The 26,750-nt window shown below is 33.5% G+C and overlaps 1 protein-coding gene across 3 annotated transcripts in view; it reads left to right on the top strand.

Annotated features, from left to right (window-relative positions):
* The window catches only part of LOC123522923 (insulin gene enhancer protein ISL-1-like), an 83,012-nt gene extending 56,580 nt beyond the window's left edge, over positions 1-26,432 (top strand). For 2 of the 3 annotated variants that reach the window (XM_045300453.2, XM_045300452.2), the window contains exons 3-6: positions 1,231-1,598; positions 8,219-8,487; positions 21,840-22,022; positions 23,781-26,432. In XM_045300453.2, the coding sequence (XP_045156388.1) occupies positions 1,231-1,598; positions 8,219-8,487; positions 21,840-22,022; positions 23,781-23,978 (1,018 nt within the window). In that variant the 3' untranslated portion in view covers positions 23,979-26,432. Of the gene's footprint in view, positions 1-1,230; positions 1,599-8,218; positions 8,488-21,839; positions 22,140-23,780 lie in introns of all 3 variants that reach the window. The other variant, XM_045300454.2, reaches the window with a different exon arrangement.
* The last annotated feature ends 318 nt before the right edge of the window (positions 26,433-26,750 follow it).

Genomic DNA, 26,750 nt, shown 5'->3' with positions numbered 1-26,750 from the left:
CAAAGTAATATAAACTGGAAATATTTGTCCATTTCCAAGCAGAGAAGCTTTTAAGGGGAAAAAACGAAAGTTTTTTTTTATTTAATGACAACAACCGGTTATCGATTTTTTTCGACTTCATGAATTACATCAGAGACATTTCAAAAACTGATAATTAAGATGTAATATTGAAGTTTCGTCATATTAGTCCAAACATCACTTGGACTTTCAGGGAATCTCATTATTTTACTGGGTATCAAAATTATCACACAGTCTTTCGTTGTTTAATGATATATTTAACCATGTTGGTAATAAATTAGGTATTTTTCCACTCTTGGTGCTTTATGGTTAAAATTTACGCCATTTCTGCCCCAATCTCGGCTTATTTTAATTAGATTAATAATAAGTCAATTAAATATTATGATAGAAATCATCACATCAAACGCACCGAAACGGCGATCAAAGAATTTTTGATAGATTTACTGGAAAACACGAATAAGGTGTTGATTAAATTTTGGAATTAAACAATCTTTCTGCATCATGTATGGTCGATATTAACCGACAGGATGTTTTTTTCCGATCACAATCGGAAACATAATTCGGATTTGAAGTCCTATCGGTTTATCTATGTAATTTGAAAAACGAAAGGCGGTCAATTAGTAACATCCGAATTGATGACTTAATTTGTGGTTAATTCAACGCTGATGTTAAACTGAGCTTTACAGGTTAAGTAATAAGGGGTAAAGATGCGTTTAAAGCTGTAAATTGGTAATATATTGGATCAAATTAAATGAGTAGCTCGTCGTATCCGAGAGCTATTCACTTTGTGAAAATCCAGATTAATTCTTGAGATATTTTAAGAATTCACTTGACATCTTTATATATATCTTTTATTATACAATGCTTGTTAAGCGAAAATTAAATGACTAGGAAAATAGAGATTCAGTCGATGAAAATTTCGTACCAACATTAGCAATAAGTTTTCGCGACCCATGTAGATCTAACAGTGTATGCAATAACGAGGGTGATTCTGAATTTAATATTTCCATTGATGGACTTTAATGCATAATCATACAGTGCTATATTCTCACACAAAATTAAAATGACCAAATTGAACAATTTTCTCCATATCGGTTCTTTGACTTTCAGTCTACCAGGGGATCTGAAAAAAAAAATTAAATGTATTTACCGTTTCTTATGCATTTTTATAAAATATTTGTTGCTACTATGCTTTTTTTCTTGCATTTTCAGATTATTTGGACAAAAATGTGCAAAATGTGACCAAAGTTTTCTGAAAAATGATTTTGTGATGCGTGCTAAGGACAATGCCTACCATATAGACTGTTTCCGGTGTGTCGCGTGCAGCCGACAACTTATTCCGGGGGACGAGTTCGCGCTTAGAGAGGACGGACTATTTTGTAAGGCGGATCATGACGTTGTGGAACGTGCTTCGATCAAGGACGAAAATAGTGATTGTGAAAGTAGTCCGTCTACTAAAAGTGTCAACAGCATAAATAATAACAACAATAATAACAACAATAATAACAACAATCTCGATAAAACGAAAAACAACATTCTTAATAATAACATTATCAAAAGTGAAAAAGGAATTTCAAGTGGTAAGTTCTTTCCTTTTTATGGTTATTTCAAACTGATTCCCAAATCCTCAAAATATATAAAAGCAGGGACATTTCCGAGGTGACACAAATGGAACCTGTTTCAAACCCCTGTTTTCAAATGTGTTAACGTTGAGGGCACGCCACAAAATAGTATGGAGATTGGGTACTCTATAGTTTTTCGTACCAAACGATATTCATTTCCAAATATACTTCTGCCTACATAACAGTACTTCGAAAAAAATTAAATACAATTTCGCAAATAAAATAAAAGTGAATATATGAATTGCGATTTGCATTGGTTGCAAATGAAAATGTCGTATGTTCCTTGAAAAATGAGTACACAGAAAGTAATATAGAAAATGATATATGACGTCATTATGACGTAATGGTGTGTTGGTTTTCTTCCTTTGCATTATCAGATAATCTGAGAAATCAAAAAAAGAAAATAATGCGCACAATACAAAAAATAGAAATGAAAGTAGAACTTCTAAAGCTATGATTTACTAAAGTGTTTTGGGCACACATCATTGAGGTTGTTAGTCAAGTTAAGTTGTTAACTTTCAAGTGGGAAACTGCACATACTAAATGCCGTACATTTTTGTACAAGTCCTTATTCACCGGGGTACGAATATGGTGTTCTAACATCTATGCGACAATCGCCAATTTAAAGACGATTATAGGGTATTTATCTGAAATCCCCATGTTTACATACTGATGGCCTTTCCACTGTGTCTCGCTTGTACCCAGTTTGTCGCAAAAATGATAAAATTCCGGTACGTAACGAGACAAACATACCCCTTTTCCCAGTGTATACAACAACTACATTCATACATTGCTGTGGTCAGTGGAACACAAGATAACAAATTTTGTAACAAAACATTCTCATAGATATTAACCCGAAAACATTCTTAATTTGCAGTCTACACATTGTTTTGCCATCTGGTGTATGCAGTATTAGTTTTTCATCGTTGTTGTCTATTTCTTTCACATAGTTAAGTATACTATGTGGAATATTACTGCCTGGCTTCATAACATATTTAATCAAGATATCGCTGTATAAAATCGCGTTGCTAAAATCGCATTGCTATATCTAGTGGTAAGGCTCCAAGATACAACAGAGTTTGAAGACCAGTCCCAGAATGCAACATTTCCATTGGTCCATTTCCGAAATGAGCTCAGAATCATCCACTCAGATGCTGGCGTTTTCATGACTGGTTTCCAAACTTAGTTTTATAACACTGGAGTCAGTTTATTTTCTGGAAGTCTGCCGTTTATTCAGCTATAATATTTACTAGAACTGTCGTCTGCTAAGGAAGTTTCAAACTGTTTCAAACAGTTTCAGTTTATTCTTTTTCCACTGGCGCTCAATGCATATACTAACAACATCTACTGAAGTGGTTAAATTAGGTGAACACATTAAATGAAGACCGGTAGATTATATGAACATTAAAGTGAACATTATCACTTTTGAATACATTTTTATCATCAGCCTAGATAATTATAACAACTTTTTCCACATAAATTATCTTCTGACAACTTATCAACAATTTGGCAGTCGACTTTTTAACGGCTGACGCATTTACTGCAAAAATAATGGCGGTGACAAGAAAGTGGACCTTTTTCGCTGATTTACAGCCGTCTTCGTACAAGCCAGAGCTAAGAAAGACGTGTTTTCGTAAAACAAAACATATATCTTCGGAAAGACGAATTGTATATTTCTTTAGGAAACAATATTACAAAAACCTGAAAACATAACTAAAACAGTTGATATTTTAACGTATGATTGATGCATGAACATGACCTTACTTATTTCTAAGTCATTTTGATGAATGTCGTCTGTTTCTTACATTTTGCGCGTGACAGATTGGCGCGAGATCCTAGTTTGTCCGTTGTCGTCTGTCAAAAAGAAATATAACGCCAAAACTAGTCATAGGTTGTAAGAAAGTATAAGAATAAGTTATTTGACGAAGTAAAATCTTTGGACAATTTCCCGGATTTCATAGAAAACTAATTTTTCTTTTTGCAAAACTGAAGCAAACGACAGAAAACGGACGTGTTTCTTGGCCCCAGATGACTACAATCCATTTATGTGTTAAAAACAAGAACAGAATAATTTAAGAGCCGTAAGATGTTGTATTTTATACAGAAGAAAGGTATATATAAACTAAAAATCTTGATTTATTTACGTTTCGTAGTAACTCTGTAATTAGAATAAAAAATCTATGGTGTGAAATTAAAAGTAGCTATTTTTTATGCTGTCACTTTTTTACAAAATGAAGACACCACCCATCTTACATACTGAATTTTGAGTTATAAAGTAAGTTTTTAGCAGTGCAAGACCTTTGTTTAAACACTACCATAGAACCCTTTCTAAACACTTACATACCCGCTTCTGACTTTGACTGATTAACAGTCATAAACATCGGTTAAACTCGATGAAATGAATGGCCAAGTGCTGTGTTCTACCAGACGGTCTGCAAAGGAGTTTTAAGCGCTATTCAAGTCTTTTCTTTAACAACGGTTTCCGTGAAATTTTGACCAAAAATGTGCATCTCTAAAGTAAATTAGAAACGATATCATTCTCTCAAATACAATTTCGATTGAAAACAACAAATTAATCAAACTTTTGAACCTTATAGGGAGAAAAATAGAAGAAAAAAATCATATAAAAATCATTTAATTGTCCTTACAATTGGTAAAATAGACAAACATTGACTAGATTACTCAAATTACTGACCCGCCTTAATTTTTGTTAAGCTAACTCGTTCATTTTTTTTTTCAAGTACATATCACTTCAAACTGTTATTTAATTTTCGAATGCATTCAAGCGGATAAAAGTACAGCCGAAAAAGTAACTGTTGTGCGTCAAATATGATCTCGTTGTGCAAATTTTACACCGTCTGATTTCGATGTTGGTGTAAGATTATTAATATGTCATGTGAAACATATTCAAAATAAGTGCATTTACAGACAACAGCGTCTCTTATCAGACTGTGTATTAGTAAGACAGAATTAGAAATACTTAAGTGTTTTTTACAGGCAGAATTAGGTACTAAAAACGAAACCCACATTTCAGTAGGCAATAAAACAAATAAAACAGTGCATGAAAGCAACATCTAACAAATTAATAAGGATCAAACGAGCTCAATATTCATTATTTCTGTATAATGAGCGATGTCTAAAATGTCGTCTGCTACTGCGCAGATCGAACCCTACCGTAATCGCATATACAGAACCGTTTGGATTTTTGATGAAATATAAATGAAGGCGCGTTGATAATCATTCCATCTTTGTCTAAGGTCAATAATTAATTATTTACAAGAGTTAATTGAAATAAACAGACATCAACTGTCGTCTGCTCTCAAGGGTTCCACGTGAGCGTCCCCGGGGGAGGGGGAGATACGAAACGCTTCATAAAGTGTCATGGATGTTTAAACGCGTTCTCGCTGATAGCGCCTCATACAATACTCACCAGACGACCCAGCTTATAAATATTGTATGGATAAGTATGACAAGAGCTCCTGAGATTCCAAATTTATAGTATTTTGAATAATTTTCTGAAACAAGGTACACTTTTTTTATGTCTTAAAAGTCTGATTGATGTCTGTGTAATACCCGGCAATTCCGTGGTTTTGATATGCTATCAGTAAGATAACTTGTTATAATGCTAAATTATTTTCTTTTGTCTCTATAATGCAGAAAACAAGTCTTTGAAACGATTTATTGCACGCGATTTCACTTCTTAAAACTATTTGTTTGCAATAAACTGAGTATTTTGTGCATTTATTTTTGGTCTGATAGTAGAATAAATAAAGCCTGATAATGACGAAATAAAATGCTGCATATAAAGCAGGTATGCCAGAAAATTTCAACATTCCATCCTCTCATAAATATATAAGAAAAAATTAAACGAGTCTGCATCCATTGAGACTCTGCAACGATGGAATTAAAAGAAAAATAAGACCGTTTTTAAAAGCATTTATCCTTGAGCGTGGACGGATACGAAACCGGAAAAAAAAGAGCTTCTTGGAGGCAGTAAACAGTTTTCTGAGCTTCTCGGCCTAGAGTCGCCAACCTAACTTTCAAAACCTCACACAAAAGTCTGTAACCACACACCTGAAATAAAGATATTGCAACATTAACATCACTGTATGTCTACCGTTACAAACCATCTGCAATACATCTCTAATATCTAGTTTTCTGTTTACAAGACCTGAATTTTGTGCTCTCCCGGTCGCGGAAACTGATGACGAAAAAAGCTAAATTTGCCAATTTTTCAATCGCTGCAGAAAATTCCCTGAAAATGATAGCCACAATTGCTACACTGTTCCGTACTCCAGTAACACTGTAAAACCTGAAAATAAGCTGAAATATATGGGCCCTCCGTACCGTTTTTTCACTATTCCACTTTTCCTGAGGCACCTGCTAAAATGACAACCCCACTTTCAGCTAGCTCAGAGGAAGCATGTATACGCTCCTGCAAGTCATTACGTCATACTATCAAGATCAAGGCTACTCAACTGATTTTCTTTAAATAAGTGAAACTCAATTCTAGCCGCTGAAACTTCAATTCTAGCAATTATTATTATTTAGAAGTTCAAATATGCACTTCATTCCGTAAATTGCCTCTTATTTGTAAATTTCACCCCGGCCAATTCGACACTAACAGCTCAAAACTGTTTACTGCCTCCTCTTCCTTACACAGTAGCAGCTGACCATATTATATAGACTTAAGCGTTAATAAATCACATTTCATACCAGTCAATGTTAATTTCCCTTTTTTATTTGAGAAAAAAATTTCGTCTAGAATTCGATCCGATGCTCAAATATTTACACTGTGCGAAAGAAACCTGAAAAAATAGTACCTGCTCAGTGCATGGCGAAAGACTAAACGTTTGTGCAAATATTTAACTGTTTCTTAACTATAATCTAAACTAACTAAGTTCGGATTTTCTCTTGAGATCGCCTTTTCAAAGATATGTTAGACGAATTGGACCATGCGAATTTTCAAACTTTGTAATGAAATAAGTTATATTTTGTTTTATGTTACGAATTCATTTGAACTCTCTAAATATCGAATGGTCTGGATATTTTTGCATTTTAAAATTCAGTATGGAAAAGTTTAAGGAAAAATAGCTATGTAGAATTTTTTTCAGTGTTCAAAAACCTAAGATATTTTAAGGATTATTCATTTGTTTGTTTATTTATTCATTTATTCATTTATGTATTTATTTTTCTATTTATGTATTTATTTATTTATTAGACTCGGTTAAAACAATGCCAAAATACTCAGTACTGTAAATCCAAAAGATCCTTTCGAAGCCTAGAATGCAACCAAGCAAATATGACGGCATGCTTGGTTTTTATCGAGTCTTTTTTATGAAAGGTATTGAAAAGTGCACTCCGATACATCTTCACTGAATGGACTCCATGATCTCAGAAAATATAACACCGCCGAGTCAAAGTGGAGAGACTTTTTAGACCGTTTCACGGCGCAACTTCAAAATGATTGCAACATGTATTTCTTGTACACATAGCATTCAACATCTTGCAAAGGCATATTTATTGAATTATTTTGGTATATTCAAGAATTAACTGAGAGATAAAAGGGGGAAAAACTTCAGACTAGTTAAACCTTTTTTTTTTTACTTTTATATCTAATGTGGGCATCATACTTTATTTTATATCATCTGCCTATCATATTTTTACATCTGACACTAAGAGTACGAAATGGATATTTTTTGAGCTTTCAATGTGAAAACTTGTACTTGAATAATACTTGTTCGTGTGACAGCTGGCGCTCGGACAAAAATCAGAAAAGCAGTTATCTAATGTAACATGTTTCTTAAATTGTTTATCAATTTTAATGAGATACTAGTACATAATCTGTTGATCTATCGATTGGATAGAAAAGAAAATTCAGTTCAAACGAAGTTCAGGTAGAATATGCGTAAAACTTTAATCATAAGTGTATTTAATATTTTTCTCTTCTTTTTTTCTGTTAATTAAAGTTGAAATCGTTGTCTGCAATATGTTGCACTACTGAACGTGACAGTGGATTAGTTTAAATTCAAAATTTAATGGGTTTTTTTATCTTCTTTAAATTCAGATTCATTTAAACCATGATATTTATTATACTATATAAATTATCTCCCTTTTCTCATTATGTCTCAAAAAAAAAAGGGCTAACCAAACAAGTCAGTCGCGATTCACTAAATACTTTTGTATTAGCAGACCTGAAAAAGACATTCGGCAATTTCCGTCGTTACTCGTATGAACTAAAATAGCAGCCGGATAATGCCGAAATAGCTAACGGAGAATACGTAATCGTACGGAAATTGCCGAATGTCATTCGGAGAGAAATCCAAGTTAAATTCTTTTGTAGTAGTTACTGTACATAAACATACAAAATGAATGTCGAATTTTGTCTCTAAGAGTGCTTTGACATATCACTTAATAGCCCCCATTTAACTCGTGTGACGGCATTTGGAAACTGCAATTCAGCATAATACAACAATTTTACAAACTTCAAAAAGTTACAGAGAAATAGCTGCAAACAATATGAAATCTATGCGTTAACTGAAGCTGATGTTTTATAAATAATGCTTGGTATATTTCAGAGCGGCGAGACCACAGTCATGGGAAAAATGGCGTTAAAAAGGACCACAAACCTACCAGAGTGCGCACGGTACTAAACGAGAAACAACTACACACGTTGCGCACGTGCTACAACGCTAATCCACGACCGGACGCTCTCATGAAAGAACAATTAGTTGAAATGACAAACTTGAGTCCACGTGTAATACGAGTTTGGTTTCAAAACAAGCGTTGTAAAGACAAGAAAAGAAGCATCTTAATGAAACAGATGCAACAACAACAACAGGAAAAGGTAACCACGTGTTTATTTACTACACAATTAAAATTCCCAGCACTGTACGAGTGAATTCAAGAGGGTAAATACTCGAGCAAAGATATTGCAGCACTTCACTGTCTGTTGAAAGCTTATGATTATGATTAAGGTTTTTTTATACCGTTAAGCATCAGAAGGCGGACTCGATTCATACTACCCCGGGTTATCCCGGCCACGTGATCGGTACACCAAAATGCGCCATGATGTTTCAGTAGGGCTGTTTGGCATTCTTGTAGGTAGGTGTACCTAACTTGTGGCAAAAATGTTGCCCGCTTGTAAATTGATTCCGATCTAGGTAGACGCCACTTTGAGACAAAAATGCACAATTATATGTTGTGACTTAATTGCTAAGCACACTATGGACCTAAAAACACTAAAACTGTTTTTCTGACTTCAACAATCAGTACATCAATTTGTCTGTACATGATGGGTCAGAAAAATGATTCATTTCGATGAAAATTCTGGTTAATATTGAATAAAATACTTCAGTATAAAGCCACTAATCGTATATCTGATTGAATCTGCAGTGCTCAATTTGCCCCACCAAGGGGTTCCGAATGTAGCGTTTCGTCTGTTACACAGTCCTTCTTGGACATGTCAAAAAGCGACGCCATTCATCAGATTCGTTAAGATACAGTGAAAAATGTACCATAGTTGCCTAAAAATTATATTTATATACACATTATTCTTATTTTAAGAACATGTGTATCAAAGTGCAAAACATTTTGCCTACGGTATTGTAAGGCTATGGTGAAAAAATACGTTCGACCACGAAGTTGGCAATTTTTTCTGTAGAGAATGTCCTACGTACTGATTAAAACCGGAACTTTTCTAATGCTGAATAAAATGGAGGACAGACTTCTGCTTACGGTTTAAGAGGCGGAATAGGTTATGATATGCTGAATGTTATTTCACATACCTGGTAATATATAAGCAGACTAAAATGTTAACATGGTGCAATGTCATTAAAACTGTCTTCAGAATAATTCGTATTTTTGGGTGGCCGGATAGGTGACGGCTTTTAAACCAAGGTGATACAATATTGGTAATTTCCTCGAAAAATCTGTGAAATGTAAAAATCTATGCTTTTCATTGTCATTTTTTGCGGGCGCATCAAAGGGAACATTTACGTCTTCAAGAAAAAACATAATTCATATACCCCCAACGTAGAAAAACATAGACGATATGAGTGTTTGGCAGATATTATTGGAAAAAGCCCACAGGATGCCGAGACTGTTTATATATAGATATCAAAAAATATACTTGAAGCGCACCGTCAGACGGATTTTAAATATCTTGTTATACTCATTCTTGACAGGTTCGAGATAAATATTTCATTCATATTGGTCACAGATGCGGCAAGAAAATCTTGAAGATATTCACTCATTTTCTAGCCCTTACAGTATTTTAATATATTTTCATGGGCAACTGAACGTTTTTATAATAACTATGATAAAACGCAGATACCAGCTTTTGACAACCCGAATACTTTTTGAAATTGAGTTTCGGAATATAATTGCAAAAATATTGTTGAGTTTTTTTTTCGGATGCAGTAAAAAATGATGAAAATAAGTGAAACGAAATGACAGGAGAAAATTTCATCCGTATGTTCGATACAGGAGTGTATCGTCTGCTATTAACACCGGATGCACCTTTTCAAAACAGGAAATTGCAGAAGTAGGAATTTTACTTGCATTAGTTTACACCCACTGTCTTGAGCTTAAAGGGATATTAATCTTACAGAGGCTTATGAATATGCATATCAATCATTTAAGATAATGGAAATATGCAAATAAGTTGTTTCCTTTATACCTCTTTCTTAAAACGACGCATTGGCTTCAAAAATTCGCATGTTACAACAAAGTTATAAATCAAGCAGATCCTGCCAAAATTCTTTGTTGTTTTTTAAATGTTTTGCTGTTACTTCTGTCTCCATCTTGATAATTTCTCTGTCATTATTAACTGCATTGTTTCATAAATATCCGGTATAATACACTTGCACCAGTATCCTTTTTTTTTTTTTTTTTTTTTGCTGATGCGCCATAAAACTTCACTTTTGCGTCTGTCAAACTTATTCAAATGTTGATACGTAGTTAGCGGGCTGATAATTTAGCTACAGAGATATCTTGTGATGAAGCAGTAGCATTTGACCATCTTTTTATTAAAGTAATAATAATATTATTACACAAAGCAAAGGTCTAGATTATAGGGCCTGAAACAACTACTGTCACTTTCTCATTTTCTGGAATTATGCTTCATACATTAAGTTAGAAATGGCTAGGAAATTTTGATAATTGTATACTTTTTATACCAGTGAAGAATACATTTCACGCGAAGCACGTGCATAGTTCGCGCGAGGAATTCATCTTGATATATCACTATAAAAACGGTGCTTAAATAATCCTTAATCATCTCGGGTCTAATTTTCATTTCGAAATAATTACACAAAAATTAAATATAATTGAAATAGAGGGAGTGTGTCTTAAAGGGGGTTCGCCGCAAGCCGGAAATTCTTCTCCGCAAAAATTACACAGGAGGCGGAGGAAGCCTATAACGACATGTAGTAATTGTGGTAAATTATCAAAATTACTAAGAATTACTAGTAATCCATGTCCGGAAATTTTCATCATAATAGAACTTTCCGTGTAACAGCTCCTTGAGGCATTTTTGAGATGCCCAAGAACGCTTAGTTTTTTACATATAAGGGAAAGGCAAATAAGTAAAGTTAGTGTGTATGAACATGTTATATCCTTAAGTTCCCTGAATCTTTTTTTTTTTTTTTTTAATTACGTTAAATGGCATTCTTTTCCCTTAATTCCATCCTTTTTCGGCATTCTGAAAATAGCGAAAATGATCCTTTCCGCGGAAAGAATCGAAAAGACACTTTATCCCCGGAAAGAATGTAAAGGACCCAACAAGACCGGGTACTACTACTTCTGTTTTAACTTTGATATTTTTCAAGCATTTTGTGTAATGCGATGAATTATTTATTTAATCACACTTGTCAAGTCCAGTTTCAACATGTCCCTTTCCTGTCAGATTCACACTTGAAATGATAAGTTAAAAGATGTGTTGGATGGAATGACAAACGTGAATATGGCACAACACTTGCGTTGAAACTGAGCCCTGGTAGTTTTTATTGTTTCTCTGATACCTTTCCGCTTCTCTGATGACTTCGTTTCTTTAAATACCTTTAGTTATTCCCGAGTATAAAATATCTGATTCAGTTCTTTCTCTGTCGTGTAATAAAAATGTATAGTACATCGTCAAATGTGATAGGTTCAGTGTTTTTTTCTGTTTTTTTTTTTCAACCAGAAATATAGCAAATATCATATTTTCCATCTCATCTCAAGAAACGATAAAAAAATTATTCAGGGGCATATTTCTTAAAATGAATTATTAATGACGTCATAAACACTAAAAAGGCTGCTTCCCAGATTAGACATGTTCTTAAAATACAAACTGCCACATCTTTTTCAATAGTTGTTCGATTTTGAAAATTTGTTCAACGTCATAAATTGCTGGACAATGGCTTACATATTTTATAAAGTTATGTTTGAGAATTCCTTCCCCTTTAACCAATCATAACGTTATAGTTTGAGATAAGTTTACAAGACTTGATCATAGAATTACTCTTGGACAAAATGCATCCAAAAACAGAGAGACTGAGATACCATATTAGAGTTTTGTTGCGTGTTTATAGGATTGCGTGACCAAGGCCCGCTTCCCTAACTAAACGCATCCTAATTATTGATATTGCAACTTTAATGAAATAGTCGCACGGCCTTAACTAGTGTTTAGAGCAGAAATTAGTAGGGTCGCGTGAGTTTTAGCGGCAAAAACGCGATATAAACAGAAAATCATAGCAATGATTAAGCCTTATGTTTATGGTAATAATATGATTTATTTGAGTTACTGTCATGTTAAATTTTTCTTCCTGAGCGATTTCGGGATTTTCCAGGAAAGTTCAAATCTCTTGTAGAAGAAAGATATGAATGATCGCACGGTAATTTAGGTGATCACGCCGGCGTTATTGATAAGCTGATTTCTTATTACTGAAAACAGTTTCATATTCAGTTTTTTTGTTATTATAGTTATTATACTTTTTGTTCCGGGCGTGTGGAAATTGGCTTCTTTTTTTCATAAAATAATTTGTGTCTGTCGATATTTCGCCAAACGGTCATTCAATAAATGTATAACGCCGTTGCCCCAGAAGGCAACATTCAAGGAGGTCGGTCCGTAATTACTTTATTCAATCCACATGATTAAAAACAGTTTTAATACTTGCAAAATTACGAACTCGCCCGTCACCGTTCATTCAGTTTTTAATTTTATATTGTACGCCAGCAAAATTAATTCAATGTGTTTTTACCAGAAGCAAAATTTCTACTTCATTTAAAACTCTATTGAACTAATTCGTTACACCACAATTCTATTTATATTGACATAATTAAATTTACACAGGTCATTTGTGTGATAAAAAGATTTAATGTTAAACATAAAAATTACGCAGGGGATATTTGCCGTTAGGTTTTACGGCTGCCTTATGGCAAAGCCTATTGTTGCTACCGATATTTTGTTTACTTTGACATACTTTCTTAAACTTTTTTTTCAAAAATTTGAATATTACAATATTTACCAGCAAGAAGAAACGCGTCATCAAAGGGAGTCAGCGCTTCATGTTCTCACGGGCTTGTCAGTCATGTGACCTAAGCTATACTTTCTAATTGTTCGTGCAAGCTTTCTTAAGAAACCTAATGGCATACTACATAAGTGTGCACAAGTGTGAAACAATAGCCAAACATTTTGTTCTTGTTTTGTATAAAGTCAATATAGAACATCAAGGGGCCTCCGTGACCGAGTGGTTAAGTTTCTTTGCAGTGAATCACCTGCCCCTCACCTCTGTGGGATCGAGTCTCGCTTGAGACATAGAATTCTACATGTGAGGATGCCATCTAGTTGGCTTACTGAAGGCTGGTGGTTCTGCTCAGTTCTACTAAAAAATCATCAGAGCCAGTTGTTATTATTTTGGTGTTGCTTAAAAGTCTTACAAAAAGTACTTTGAACGATTTAGCTACTTGAAAAGTCTTTCAAAATTATACTACTTACATATTTAAGTGGGGAGGACATTTGCTTCGAAAATGTTGGGACTTCAGTTATAATCTTGGCACGATTTAGTTTACCTACCAAGATCTCACAAAAATTGTAATTCAGTAGGAATAGAAATGACTGGAGAAACGGAGCTATAATACGAAAAAAAAATCTTTTCTTCCAGTAACGATTTTCAAAATTCACACATATTGAAAAGAAACGGTAAAACGTATTTTATTTTTGTCGAAAGCATGAGAAGTTCGTGCATTTTTATAATAGAAACACTGGTTTCTTGTTAGAGACTCATTATTTAGACAAATATTCACCTCTGTGAGCACGGTAGCGAAAACTACACGAGAATTAATCAAACACGGAGACTAAATAATAAGCTTTGTTCACGAAGTCAGAGGTCTCGTGCTCGCGTGGCGCCGAGCTAATGTAAAACTTTTCCCGCACGAAATACCGAACACTGCATTGAAATATCTCTATTCATAGCGAAGCAGTAAGTTCGCTCAGCGACAAAACGGAAATTAAGACGTTGGCGACGTTAAGTTTGAATGAACAACATTTTTTTCATCGTAGATCGCAGAATGAACGTGGGATCTTTGACAAGAGACAAACACTACGAAACCGGATTTTAATTAGGTATCAGATTAATTCAAAAACTTGTGATCTTTTTTATAATGTTAATAGCTACAGAAAGTCCGTTCAACATAAAAAAGACACCTCACCTTTATACAAATCTTTGTATTCATACCCTTTAATTAACTTTCTTATGCAATAAGATAAGAAATTGAAAATGCCACCCTAGATATACCCAGATGAGCTTCTGCTATGTTTTGTAAAAAAAAAAAACACTTTCAGAAAAAAAGAAGTATTCGGGTATACCAAGGGGCGGATGATTTTTCAGCGGGCGGTCTATCGTTTGACAAGTTTATTTTCTAATTGCTACCAAAAACTAACAACTTTGGTAAACCGCAAAATTGACATAAACGAAAACTAAAAGGCATCTTTTGAGTAAAATTATTGTTGTTATTTTACAAGAAAATTAGAAAAAATGACAACCCGAAATCAGTCGGTAACAGAATATGATTAACCTCCGTGTAGACATTGCGCATAAATAAGTTATTAAAAATTAGTTATAACTTATAAAAATGTCGATTGAATGAACTAATTACTTTAAACTCTTGTGAATGATTTTAATATTTTTTCATTATTTTCTCTTGTACTGCCGACGTCCAAAATATGTCCTAAGGGTTTAGGTATATAATTTGTAAATTAACTTTAGTCAGTAAAATATTATAAACTATTATCCCAAGCAAGTTTTATTTGAAAAGTCAATAAAAGGCGAATTTTCATGTGTGGTCTGTACAACTTTATTATTCGGATGAAATTAAAAGTTTTGGCATTTTTTGATTTTCTTTGATAGTTAGGTTGTTATCAGTTTTGATACAGAAATGGTATGAGTTAGAGAAAGGCAAACTGCCACCTAAAATGATTTCTTAACCAGAGACAAGTTAATTTAAACCTTTGAAAGCAGGTGAACTAGCTGACCACATCCCTTTGATATTCAGTAAAGAGAGTTCATTTTTGACCCTTTGTAATAGTTCTTCATCTAATGATAAATTCAATCGTATAGTTTGGCAAAACTTTTTTTTTTTCATTGAAACAAAAAAATAACACCCGTAAAGCTATGAAAAATCCAATTTTACGTTCCATTTTAATACTTTTTCAAAGATGCGTGTTTGCCGTCATAAAACAAGAGTTTATCGAACGCTTACCAAAGACCGAAGCAAAAGTTATTACAAAACAACATTAAAGCTGTTAATTTTAGCCATTCGCACGCGCTACTTTTTAAATATTTATAAGAAGTGCAAAGTATTCCAAATGGAACGATTCCGCAACATGTGTCATCTGCACATGAGGTCTTCGCGCGCCGCTATTGTCCAATGAAAACCTCAGAAGTCTCTTGACAATATGGCAAGGGTTCTCGAGAATTCTCGAGAAGTTCGAGAGCGACAGATGGGAACGACACGAAGCAAGCTAGTTACTTCTCTGTTAGTCCCATCGTAGGGAGCGCACGAAAGTTTCGGCGAGATGCATTTTTATTCGATTTCACGCGGATTTCTTAGAGTGTGTCCCGTTTTGACAGGCTTTGAGAACGGGGAAGGGGGTAAAATAAGTGAAGTCATCGTTATGTGACACTAAATTCATTTAGATAATACCATTGAAATATATTCTTTTTATACAATATTAAGTGGCACTTAATAAGAAGCACTTTATTACAATGAAAAGAACAATATAATTAACTTTTGAGTCTCCAAATTATTTAACGTTATCTTATTTTAATCTAGCTTTTTGTATGATCATATCTTTTTCTTATTTTGTAGTTCTGTTTGGTGTTTAAATGATATTGGCTGCGATTCGTGTTACTATACATTCAGTTACATCGCTGGAATACTTTCCCAATATGCACGAGACAGCACGTGCCCTGAGTTATTAATGTTATAGATGTATAAACCTTGAGCAACTAATCACTTAAGTAATTAAACATATGTACAGTTAATCAACATATCTATCGGGGCATATGTCAAACGCCGAACGATCGAGCAAACAATCAAGAAAATTGCACGAAATCTCCAGGCAATGTATGCGAACAGGGGGATATTTACGACTATTGGAAAAGGCAAATTGTCTACATAAATCATGAAGTAAACTTAAGATGCTCAAAATTAAATGAAAATACTCGCCATTTTGGGTTTAAATCTAAGATTTTGGACTTTTTTTATTGAGAGCATACAGTGTTATAGAAGTTTACTAATTTTTTACAAGCTCAAATCAGTCTTTAATATAGTGTTAATATATATGCATGAAACAATTTTATACAAATGCAGAAAAGATACAGCTCAACAAAAGTAAGAATAGATTAAATGTAACATCTTGACGTTAAGTTCAATGTACTATAAGACATGTCAACAGATTGTGAACTTGCAAGCCAGTTCAAAGACTTATATAAATGAAACATTTGAAATCCACGTAACATAATGTAAATTTTAGGTTATCACAGTTGATGTGAATCAGTTTGTAAAATTGATAAAACAAAAAATGAATATCTTTACATGCTAGAATTATAAACAAACTTGATATCATTCTGTTGAAACTGGACGTGTCCTCATATTGTGCAGAACGATTTACCGATGCACTTTTGAAAAACATTTTAAACTAAAATGTTGTATTTAGAACGATACTAATAAAAAATGTTTGATAATAAAACATTCGTTTCTATAAATATATTATTTAAAAAATACACAATGTAAATGGCTGAGAACTTTACAGCGACCTATTTCGAAATATTACATGGTAGCGTCAATTTTCCACAGACCTTTATTTTGTTAACGGCGACGATTCTTACCAAAAAAGCGTATAAAATGTAAAGAACGAATTGAAACAAAAGACAAACAACCAATTTGAAGAAAACGTTCTATGCAACAATCGATGAGAAGAAAAAGTACTATCTAAAAAAAAAAGTCACCAAATAAATGAAACCTATTTACTTGATAACGTTGTTACTTTAAAGGTTTTATGAACATGTTACTGTTACGTGTTTTGCTTTTTTCAAGAAGTCAAGTTTTCGCGGATGCAGGCAATTGTCGCCGAATAGTACGACAGTCGTGGTATCAGATGTATCAACATTTTAATGACATTTTCCTCTGATTCACACTGCTCACAAAATGAAATAAAAAACGTTGAATAGGATTTCTCAAATTACTGATCAAGAACAGATTATAAACAGTGTTTGCTCGAAACTGCATATTAATGTTGTAATTTTCTCTGTGTGTTTAGATATTTGAATGTGGAGCACAAATGGGGGATGATGAATTTGATAATTTATTTATCTGATTGTTATAATTCGAAAAAAAATACAATTGTAAAGAATCTGGTTATATTGAAAATAAATTTTGAATTTGTGAATTTCAATTCATTCCCTGCTAAAATAAAATTGAAATAAATAGAAAATATTTGCATACTGCAGTTTATAAAAATGCATGCATGTCCGTTTGATGATAGGTTGAAAAAACACACATATTTGCCTGCTATTATATTTTAGTGTTATATCTTGTTTTTGAAAGAAGAATGAACTTAAATGTCAAAGAAAAGACCAAACTCATATTTGTTTGTAAGCCAAAACAATCTAAATAAAAAGTGAATATATCGTTGTGAAAAAATGAACATTATAATTATCTTGCTCTATACATATATAGCCCGGTAAGAAAAAAAAAACAACAACATTATGTACTTGGCACGCCGTCTGAAACGTTACAAACACGAATCAAGGGATGATAGTGAAAGAGGGATCAGAGCATTCAAATAAAGAAGTACATAGAGTACTTTCACTCCTGTTGAAACAGACGGACGAACAATATACTACGTTGTTACTCCGATGCAATTTAGATGCATGTTAATAAATTCGTTTAATATCGTGTAATAGTACAATTTTGAATAAAAAGAAACACGCAAAAGATCCTTTCTATCGCATCTGTGCAAACAGCTCGAGTTCTCGTGCACTAAGAAATGATGCTGATAATGACAGTGAACAAAGCCAGTCAATCTGCTATGCTTCAATAGGAACAAGAAAAAGATTATATTAAGCCCTAACGATTATATTAAGTCTAAATCGAAAGTAATTGAGACCCAAACATGCTTTTCAAAACGCGGAAATGAAGCAAGTAAAATTGGGCATCGGAGCTGAAATTTCTGCTCTAGCTCTTTAGACGTAATCCTGACAACATGTAAAGTTTTGAAATAATTGGGACTATATTGGCGATCAATTTTATTATTGACTCAGGGACAGATATGCGGATTTCGCGGCAGATACTCGGGGCGAATTTTAATGACAACAAGTCTCATCTTCTGAAAGATTTAACGGCGATATTTCAAGTGTTTTTATTGTATTGCTTGCAATTAATACTTGGTTGTTTATCGTGGAATAGTTTTATTTAACTCTAGGGTTGTTTTTCGGTTTTTATATGGGGCGGGAGCGAGGCAGAGGGCTTCCTGTCAGTTTCAACAACGAATACACATTTTAAAGTTGTTAGGACTGTGAAGAGGTTAAAGTGAGGAAGTTCAAAGAGGAATTTCAAGGTAGTCGGGCAGATAACTTAGCCATTTGTAGTTTACATTTGTACCTTTAAACGCTCTAACGGAGACTCGTGCCGGCGTTGCCGGGGTGACCGGTCATGGGCGCTGCCCTCGGTGATAACTAATGAGTACAAGAACGTGTCTGTAACGTAAACCCTTGTGTAAACAAAAACGCATGCCCAACTTGAAAAAAAAAATCAACAGGAAATCTTCTTGAATCTTGCGATCTATTTCACCTCTTCGGATAAGATTGACTTCTTTTGCTGAGTACTAAGTTCCTCGGTTCCTATGGTCTAAATCAACTTGACTCCCCCTATTCATATGCGGGGTTTGACCTTCGTATCGCAAATGTCTTTACACCTAACGCGGAGGGTTGTGTTTTAAAAACTTAAAATGGAAATTAGAAATTGCAACACCATTCGCATTCAACAATAATGCATTGATCTGATCAAGCGGGCTAAAAGTCAAGATCAATGAAACGTACAGTTTTGAGTTAGGCATATTTTATTGACTATTACATCAAGCACTTGTAACTGACCTATTACATATTGACACATATTCATCGTTGTACATAATTACATGTATGAATTATTCACGAATATAAACGAGAGTCATCCGAAGGTTTTATCAATATTTTCTTTTTTATCTCCAACATTGAAGATCAATGCGACAACCCAATAATTAGATAGCTTATTGTTCGGCCCTTTTGAAGTCTCATCTTTTATCATTTGATTTAATAATTTCTGGTAACGCGAGCCACTGCAAAAAGATATAATCGTGTTGTCGTAGAATTGTGAAACTCAACCCAGAACAAACGTTGCTCTCACTGGTAACAAAAAATGCGCAAATAAAGAAAAATATGACTAACTGATAGCAAAATGTGATATTAAACATTGAAAAACTGCACTGAAATACAGTTCACGCTTAAGGTATTTTTACACATTTATTTTCTCGAAGAGTTTCAAGATACGTCAGGAATCAAATAAAATTTATTTGGAAGTAAAAAAAAATCAAGACAGTTTTATCGTAAAATATAATCGAGAGTGTAAAAATTACACACAATTAAGATAATAGTAATAACAATAAAATAATAGTATAACCGATTTATCTTTATTGTTATTCCTACATTAATATATTTTTTAATAATCGTTAGCTATTTATGCTTGATATTCATTATTTGCAGGAAAACCAACCTTTAGGTAGTGAAGCAATACGTTCCATGTTTTATGTCGTTGAATAATTTCGTGTCTTTGGAACCAGTTTGGACACGAAGATCTGTATACAGGAGAAAACAACAGAAATATATGTGATGAAAATATATGTGAAGATATTATATGTGAAAAAATGTATTGATTAAAACCTTTAAAAATACACACGCCCAAAAATACCTACAGTAATGACCAATTCAAACAACTATTCTTATGCAGTAACAGAGAAATAAATATAATTTATAGTCGAGAGAACTGTTGCTAGCATAGGATACCGTCCGTTATCTAATCTTAAATGCTGTTCATATCGGCTAAATAACGAAAACAAATTACTACTGGAATTTGAAATGCCTAATTTCTTATTGGGTGGCATGTCAGTTAAAGATAGAGTGAGGCAAAAACGTTGAACGATTTCCGCGCAACCATGTGTTTTAGGTTGTGTAGGAACATTTATTTTTCGTATAATGTATATAAAAATGTAGGGAGGAAAGACATATATTCTACGTTTGTAAAGAGCTTAAGACATTAATCAAATTTTTTGAGCGTTTAACGCGGAGACACGCTGATTTCCAGTGGTCTGGACTTTATCGTAACTGCGTATTACATGGTGCAGAGAGAGCAAGAAATATGCTTTTTAATAATATATTCAACTAGGAGAAAGACCAAAAAAATATGATTTAAGAATTGCTGAAAAATTAGCCAAGGCGATGAGTGACAAATTTAATTTATTAAAATGCGGTTTACTATGATATGTTTAAGTTCCATGTTGAAATATATTTGGAATTTAAAGCAGGGAATGTTCAATTTCCGTACAGCTTTTGGCGTTACATTTGTTTTACGTTTTTACGTTGACTGCGTCTTAGTCAGTAACGTGTTAGGTAAAAATGGTCACGGTACATATTGATACAATATTCTTGATATCGCTCTGAAATAAAATGAATTGTGTATAAAAATGAACTTATAGCAAGATGGCCAATAAAACTTGAAACAAAAAATAATTTCTTGTGACGGGGTCAAATGAACACATACGAGATGTGAAAAGTCATGCATAAAATGCTATTGCATAATTCCTTTACCCATTTGAAACGTGGCTGTATTTGTTCTATACCGGGATACTTAAAAATGATAAGCTATTAAGTTTACACCAGAACAAATTAAATTAAGATACGTTTCTCTCTTTCGCTTCTTCAAATAAAATAATTTCATTTTTACGAAGTCGCTATTTTCCCACACGAGGGCGATTTATCAGTGGGAACGCTTCGTACTGTTTGTACTTGTAAAATAAGGGCATACGATTTTTGACAAGTCTTTTTTCATTTCTTACATACGCATAACAACTTCCTTACACACAAGGAATATGTAAACTTCAGTTGTTTGTCTGGATACTAGATTAACCGTTTACAAGTGTTTTTCCTATAGATCGCAGTAGTTGATCAATTCATGATTTTACGACATGTTTTTCTCATGTCTTCGTGCTTGAAATATAGAACAAGGATTAATCACGTTAAAGGCATACATTTTAGCAGGTCAATTTTTTTCTAACCGCGACATCCGGGCGTTTTCTATGGGCAATATTTTAATTTACGTCAAGAAATCCGAAAAAAATGCCTATACAGTGTATGACGTACAGAAAATGTATCAAATGGTGCAGTCTTACATTGGTAAATAAAAAAAAACATAAATAAAGATATCCAACAAATCCACAGTAAATCATCGATATGTAAACTCAGTCTGTCGTCTGCTTTAGGTGTACCTATAGATGTTATGCGTTACTTGGAAAGTCGAATAATATACAATTGCATTTGAATGATTAAACAGAAATATTGAAATATTCACGTGTACAGTCACTATTAGTATACATTCTATGATATGAAAATCTTTTTTATGTTACAGAATGGCGGTCGACTTCATGGGCCGATGCAGGGTGTTCCAATGGTCGCCTCAAGCCCAGTGCGGCACGAAAGTCCGATGCAGGCCAATCCGGTCGAGGTCCAAGCATATCAACCTCCATGGAAGGCACTAAGCGATTTTGCCATGCAGAGCGACCTTGACCATCATCCTCCTTTCCAGCAACTGGTGAGCGCCTTTTGTGACGTCACAGAAGACGACGATGACGACATGATCGTCTGCTATGACGATTCACGATAAAAAACAATCAAAAACGTTAACAACTAAGCCCGCACAATTTACACGGTAAACTTGATATAAATTACACAGGGACTTGTAGAGGTTCATTAATAGATGGTTTCTGTTTTAATTTTTAAGGCGAACCAATTGTTTTCTAAACTGTTTATTGGTTTATTAGAATCTTTAAAAATGTAAAATACTAGAACTAAAACACATTTAGTTTCTCTAACTGTGATAGAACTGGACACCTCAATTTCCTTTTTTAACCATATAGTTATGTATTCAGAAGAAAATAAGCCATTTCGTCAATTGGACAGGATTTATTGATTTTTTTTCTAATACTGTTTCTTATAAAAGAGATATCTTAAAAACTCATTCTACAAGCCCCTCTCAGTTTTAATTTTGCTTTTTGCTTCATTCTTTTGATGTGTCTTTTCTTTCATTTGCAATTTTTTATCCTTAGTCACCTTTTGTCTATTTTGTCAAAAGTTTCTAATTTTTCTTATAATAATTCTAAGAAATGTATAGACAAATCGTATAATTTTTACAAGGTTTTTACCCTCTACAAGTCCACGTGACGTCCTGGAATGAAAACGGTGAAAATGAATTCGGAAAATTTGTGTTTTGCAATTTTTAGGCTATCAATTCCACGCATGTGTATTTTCAAGATGAGCCTTTTTCTTTTAAATCACATTTGTTGAACAATCCAAAGTGATTAATCATTTGGCTATATAAATGTAACAACATAAAAATGATAATACTATCAAAAGAATATTGTTATACAACTACATCATTCTCTTCTTGAAATACATCGTTTATAAGATAACTTTAAAACATCATGTTAAATCGCAAATTTTCTGAAAATTCCAGTTTACCGTAAAAACATTACGTGCAGAGTTTAGTTTTTGCTTGTTTTTTATTGCCTTTTTAGCAAATATTTTGCTTTTGTTTTTTATTTTTTCTTATTTTCTTTGTTCTTATGCATGGATTTTGTTTGGATCATTTTTAATATATTAATATCAGCCTCAGACGTTTGCAGTTACATAAAATTTTGGGAGAGAAACATACACAAAACTCGAGTAGGAAAAGAATGCAGCCCGTCATACCAAGACCTTGTAGCAGTTTCTGTATGGAAAATACGTAGACATAATAAAACAAATAAACAAAAAAGGCAAAACAAACAAATAAAGGAAAACGGTTTGGCACCTGCTTGTAATGATCAAAAGCGAAGCACAACTGGGGATTTTAAAATTGTGCGCACCAAACATTTACTTTTGTATTGAACAAGTCTCACATGTTTATGCTATATAGCATGTGCATTCAAAGTCTCACAAAAAAGCAACGTATTTTCTGTTCTGTTAAGAACAACAAAAAGCCAGAAGATGTGCATCAGACACTTAGTTCATTCCAGTATGAAATTTTAGTATCAATATAAAAGTATAACACTCCGGACAACTTCTGCTAATACGGAGGGGTACTCTGTCTAAAATACAACAAAGGTCATTGACTACTAAATTTCGCCGGTAATACTAGACTGGTGCCTGGGCATTACGGCTCTTAGTAATATCGGCCAACGTATTTCGGCATTGGATTACTATAAGTAATTTAAATAGAGTTGCAGGATGTCAGTGTTTTAGAATGTTGCATGATAGATTAAAATACTCCCGATAGTGAGATAATCTATAATTTGATTTCAAATTATTTCAGATGAACTCATTCGATCATATGGATACAGAAGGACCACAGGACCTCAGTATGGATAACGGTTATTCCGGAAGTCACGTGGACACTTATTACGGCTGGCCAAATCAACATGATGAGTACGTAACTCCGGGCTCTCCGAACTCAGAATATGCTGATTATGGTGAAACACCATCAGATATGTCAAGTCCAATGAGCCAATGACCAAAAAATTCTAAATTTATCTATATACACTTTGCTTGAAAGTAAATATTCACAACGAGGCTAGATGGGGAACACTCTTACAGAACTTTTCGTTCCTTACACTCGCTGGACGAAGGAGGGAGTATGGGTTCAAAATGAGTGATTATAAATTCGAGGAAAATGTTAATTTGTATGTTGAGAACGTTGTTTTGCGAAAACATCTTAGATACATTGACAAAAGAGCGTTACGATTTTATACAGAGTATTCGGCTTTGGTGTAGAATTCAACAGATATAAATATAACAGTCTTGTATATAATCGAAACATTGTGACTTTAAGATACTACAAATAAACAACAGGGATATAAAAAAAGAAGTGTCCATTTTATCATCTATGTTGAATGGTTATACGAGGTATTTTTACTTATATTGTATTTCAATGAGCTCTCCAAAAGTACTCTTTAATAAAATGTAGAAAAAGGTAAATAAAGCCACGATTCGATGTTTCTTTTGTTTTCATCAGGTTATTTTTCGCTTAAAAATTAGAGTTCTTTCGAATATAGTATATTCAAAATGTTTTTGTCTCAAATAAATAATTGCTGTTAAAAAATCTTGATATTGTATTTTTCCTCAGTTGTTTAATGGAATAAAGACTCAGTTAAAACGTAAAAAAGTTATTTTAACAATAGTTCGATCAAATATCAAACAGTTCTTTCTATAGAAATAAAATAGTTGGCAATATTTAAACACTGATTTAAGTTGTTTTGTTAATGAATTTTTACTGTACTAAAGGAACTTAGCATTTTAAAGATGCGATTGTAGACCAGATTCTGACTAGTTAATTTTTGAACACGGTTATAAAATTAACAAATGGCATAGTTTTATTGTTAGACTGGTCGGCAGAATCAGTTTTATCACACCGGATCTGTAACACAGGTCCAAATATCCTTGCTTGATCAACAGTCGTAAGGCTCGAAATGAACGTGCTGTTAATAGAAGGGTTTTAACACGTTTTGTACGACTTCTCCCCGATAAATTATGTACAAAGATGTTTTCTTGGCTCTCAATTCATAACTAAGTACTTGTAAATTCGAAAAACAGCTGATCGTTAAAAAATCATAAAACGTTTATTATGGAAGAAAAAAATGCAGGCTACGAATTGTCGTAAATATAGGTCTTTGAATACTTGCTGGAAAAATATACATGTACACAAAGCAGCATTTTAAAATCGCAGTATAACATGTTTTATAAACTTTACAACACTGCTTATCGAGGCAAATGTTCTTTTCGTCCGCAGATATTGTAGAACACATTCGAATAATAAAATATAAGAAAAAGATCTATATTGGTTTGCATTTACTGAAACAGACTTTAGTTGTGATGAGTGTTCGTTCTGCTGTTATGATGTAAACTATAGTCTGTTACTTGTTGTGCAATACAATGTACACGTGATCAGCATATGTTGGTTTGGTAAAAACAGAAGTAAAAATGTGTTTTAAACTTGAAATAATGTAAAGCAGGGTTATATTGTAAGAAAATGCTCGCATTATTTTTATCTACATGTTTTATTACAAAAGAAAGATAAAAAATGTTGAAATATTTAAGTAACACGAACCGCACAGTTTTTGAATCACGAGTGAACAAAAACATTGTAAAATTGTTTTCAATTATTATACTAGAATTCTGCAATTAACAGTATAAACTTTTTCAGTAAAAACAGTGGAGAACATGTACAGTTACTAATACTGCTCTGATTATCAGATAGCTTTTTCCAAATTGTACTTTTTCATCATTATGTACCATGAAAAAATCGGTCATCCAAGAAAGAAACACATCATTTTGTAATCTACTCGGATTGTAACTTGTCATTTTACTTTTTATGCTGTGCCTAAATACCAACACTTACAAAAGTGCAAACTATGTTTCAAATTGAAAACACGGGTTTCTATATTTTTAAGTGCTTGTAGCTTTTTGTTAAAGCAATGTAGTGGAGTTCTCATGATAGAACGAGCGATTTTTTGTTGGTTTGATGTTATAGTCATATTATTGGTTGATTTCTTTCCTTCATATTGCCCGACCTCTGTTAATAGACCGATGTTTCTTGAGTCTCGAGATTCCTTATGAAAAAAACATATCTGGCCCCATGTTCATAAATCATTATTCGGTTTCAGCTGAGATTGAGATTGAACGTTTGATTGCAAATGTTCCTATAACTTCAAGAATACATTCCAACTGAAACTTACTGTCAAGATTCGATAGTCACTCGAAAATAGTAATTCACTAAACATTCATTTTTAAACATGCAATTTTGATAAAACTAAGAAATAAAATTCCATTATCAAACTCAGCTGAGACTGAAATTGGTTTGTGAACATGGGGCCTGTACACTGTACATTCTATGTATGTGCCAATAAAAAAATAACTCAAGCTTTTTACTAACATATGAACCGTGCCATGAGAAAACCAACATAGTGGGTTTGCGACCAGCATGGATCCAGACCAGCCTGCGCATCCGCGCAGTCTGGTCAGGCTCCATGCTGTTCGCTAACAGTTTCTCCAATTCCAATAGGCTTTAAAAGCGAACAGCATGGAGCCTGACCAGACTGCGCGGATGCGCAGGCTGGTCTGGATCCATGCTGGTCGCATACCCACTATGTTGGTTTTCCCATGGCACGGCTCATATTATTTTAAAAGGAAGGGCCATTAAGTCGTAGAATGAAATTCACTCACTGAATGTTTTGTTAAAGAGTTTTAACTGCTAGTATATTCATGCCAAGATATATTGTTCTTATCC

The sequence above is a fragment of the Mercenaria mercenaria genome, chromosome 8, assembly GCF_021730395.1.
Source record: "Mercenaria mercenaria strain notata chromosome 8, MADL_Memer_1, whole genome shotgun sequence".
NCBI lineage: Eukaryota > Metazoa > Mollusca > Bivalvia > Venerida > Veneridae > Mercenaria > Mercenaria mercenaria.
Note: the sequence above shows the minus strand (reverse complement) of the source record. Positions and strands in the feature narration are given on the sequence as shown.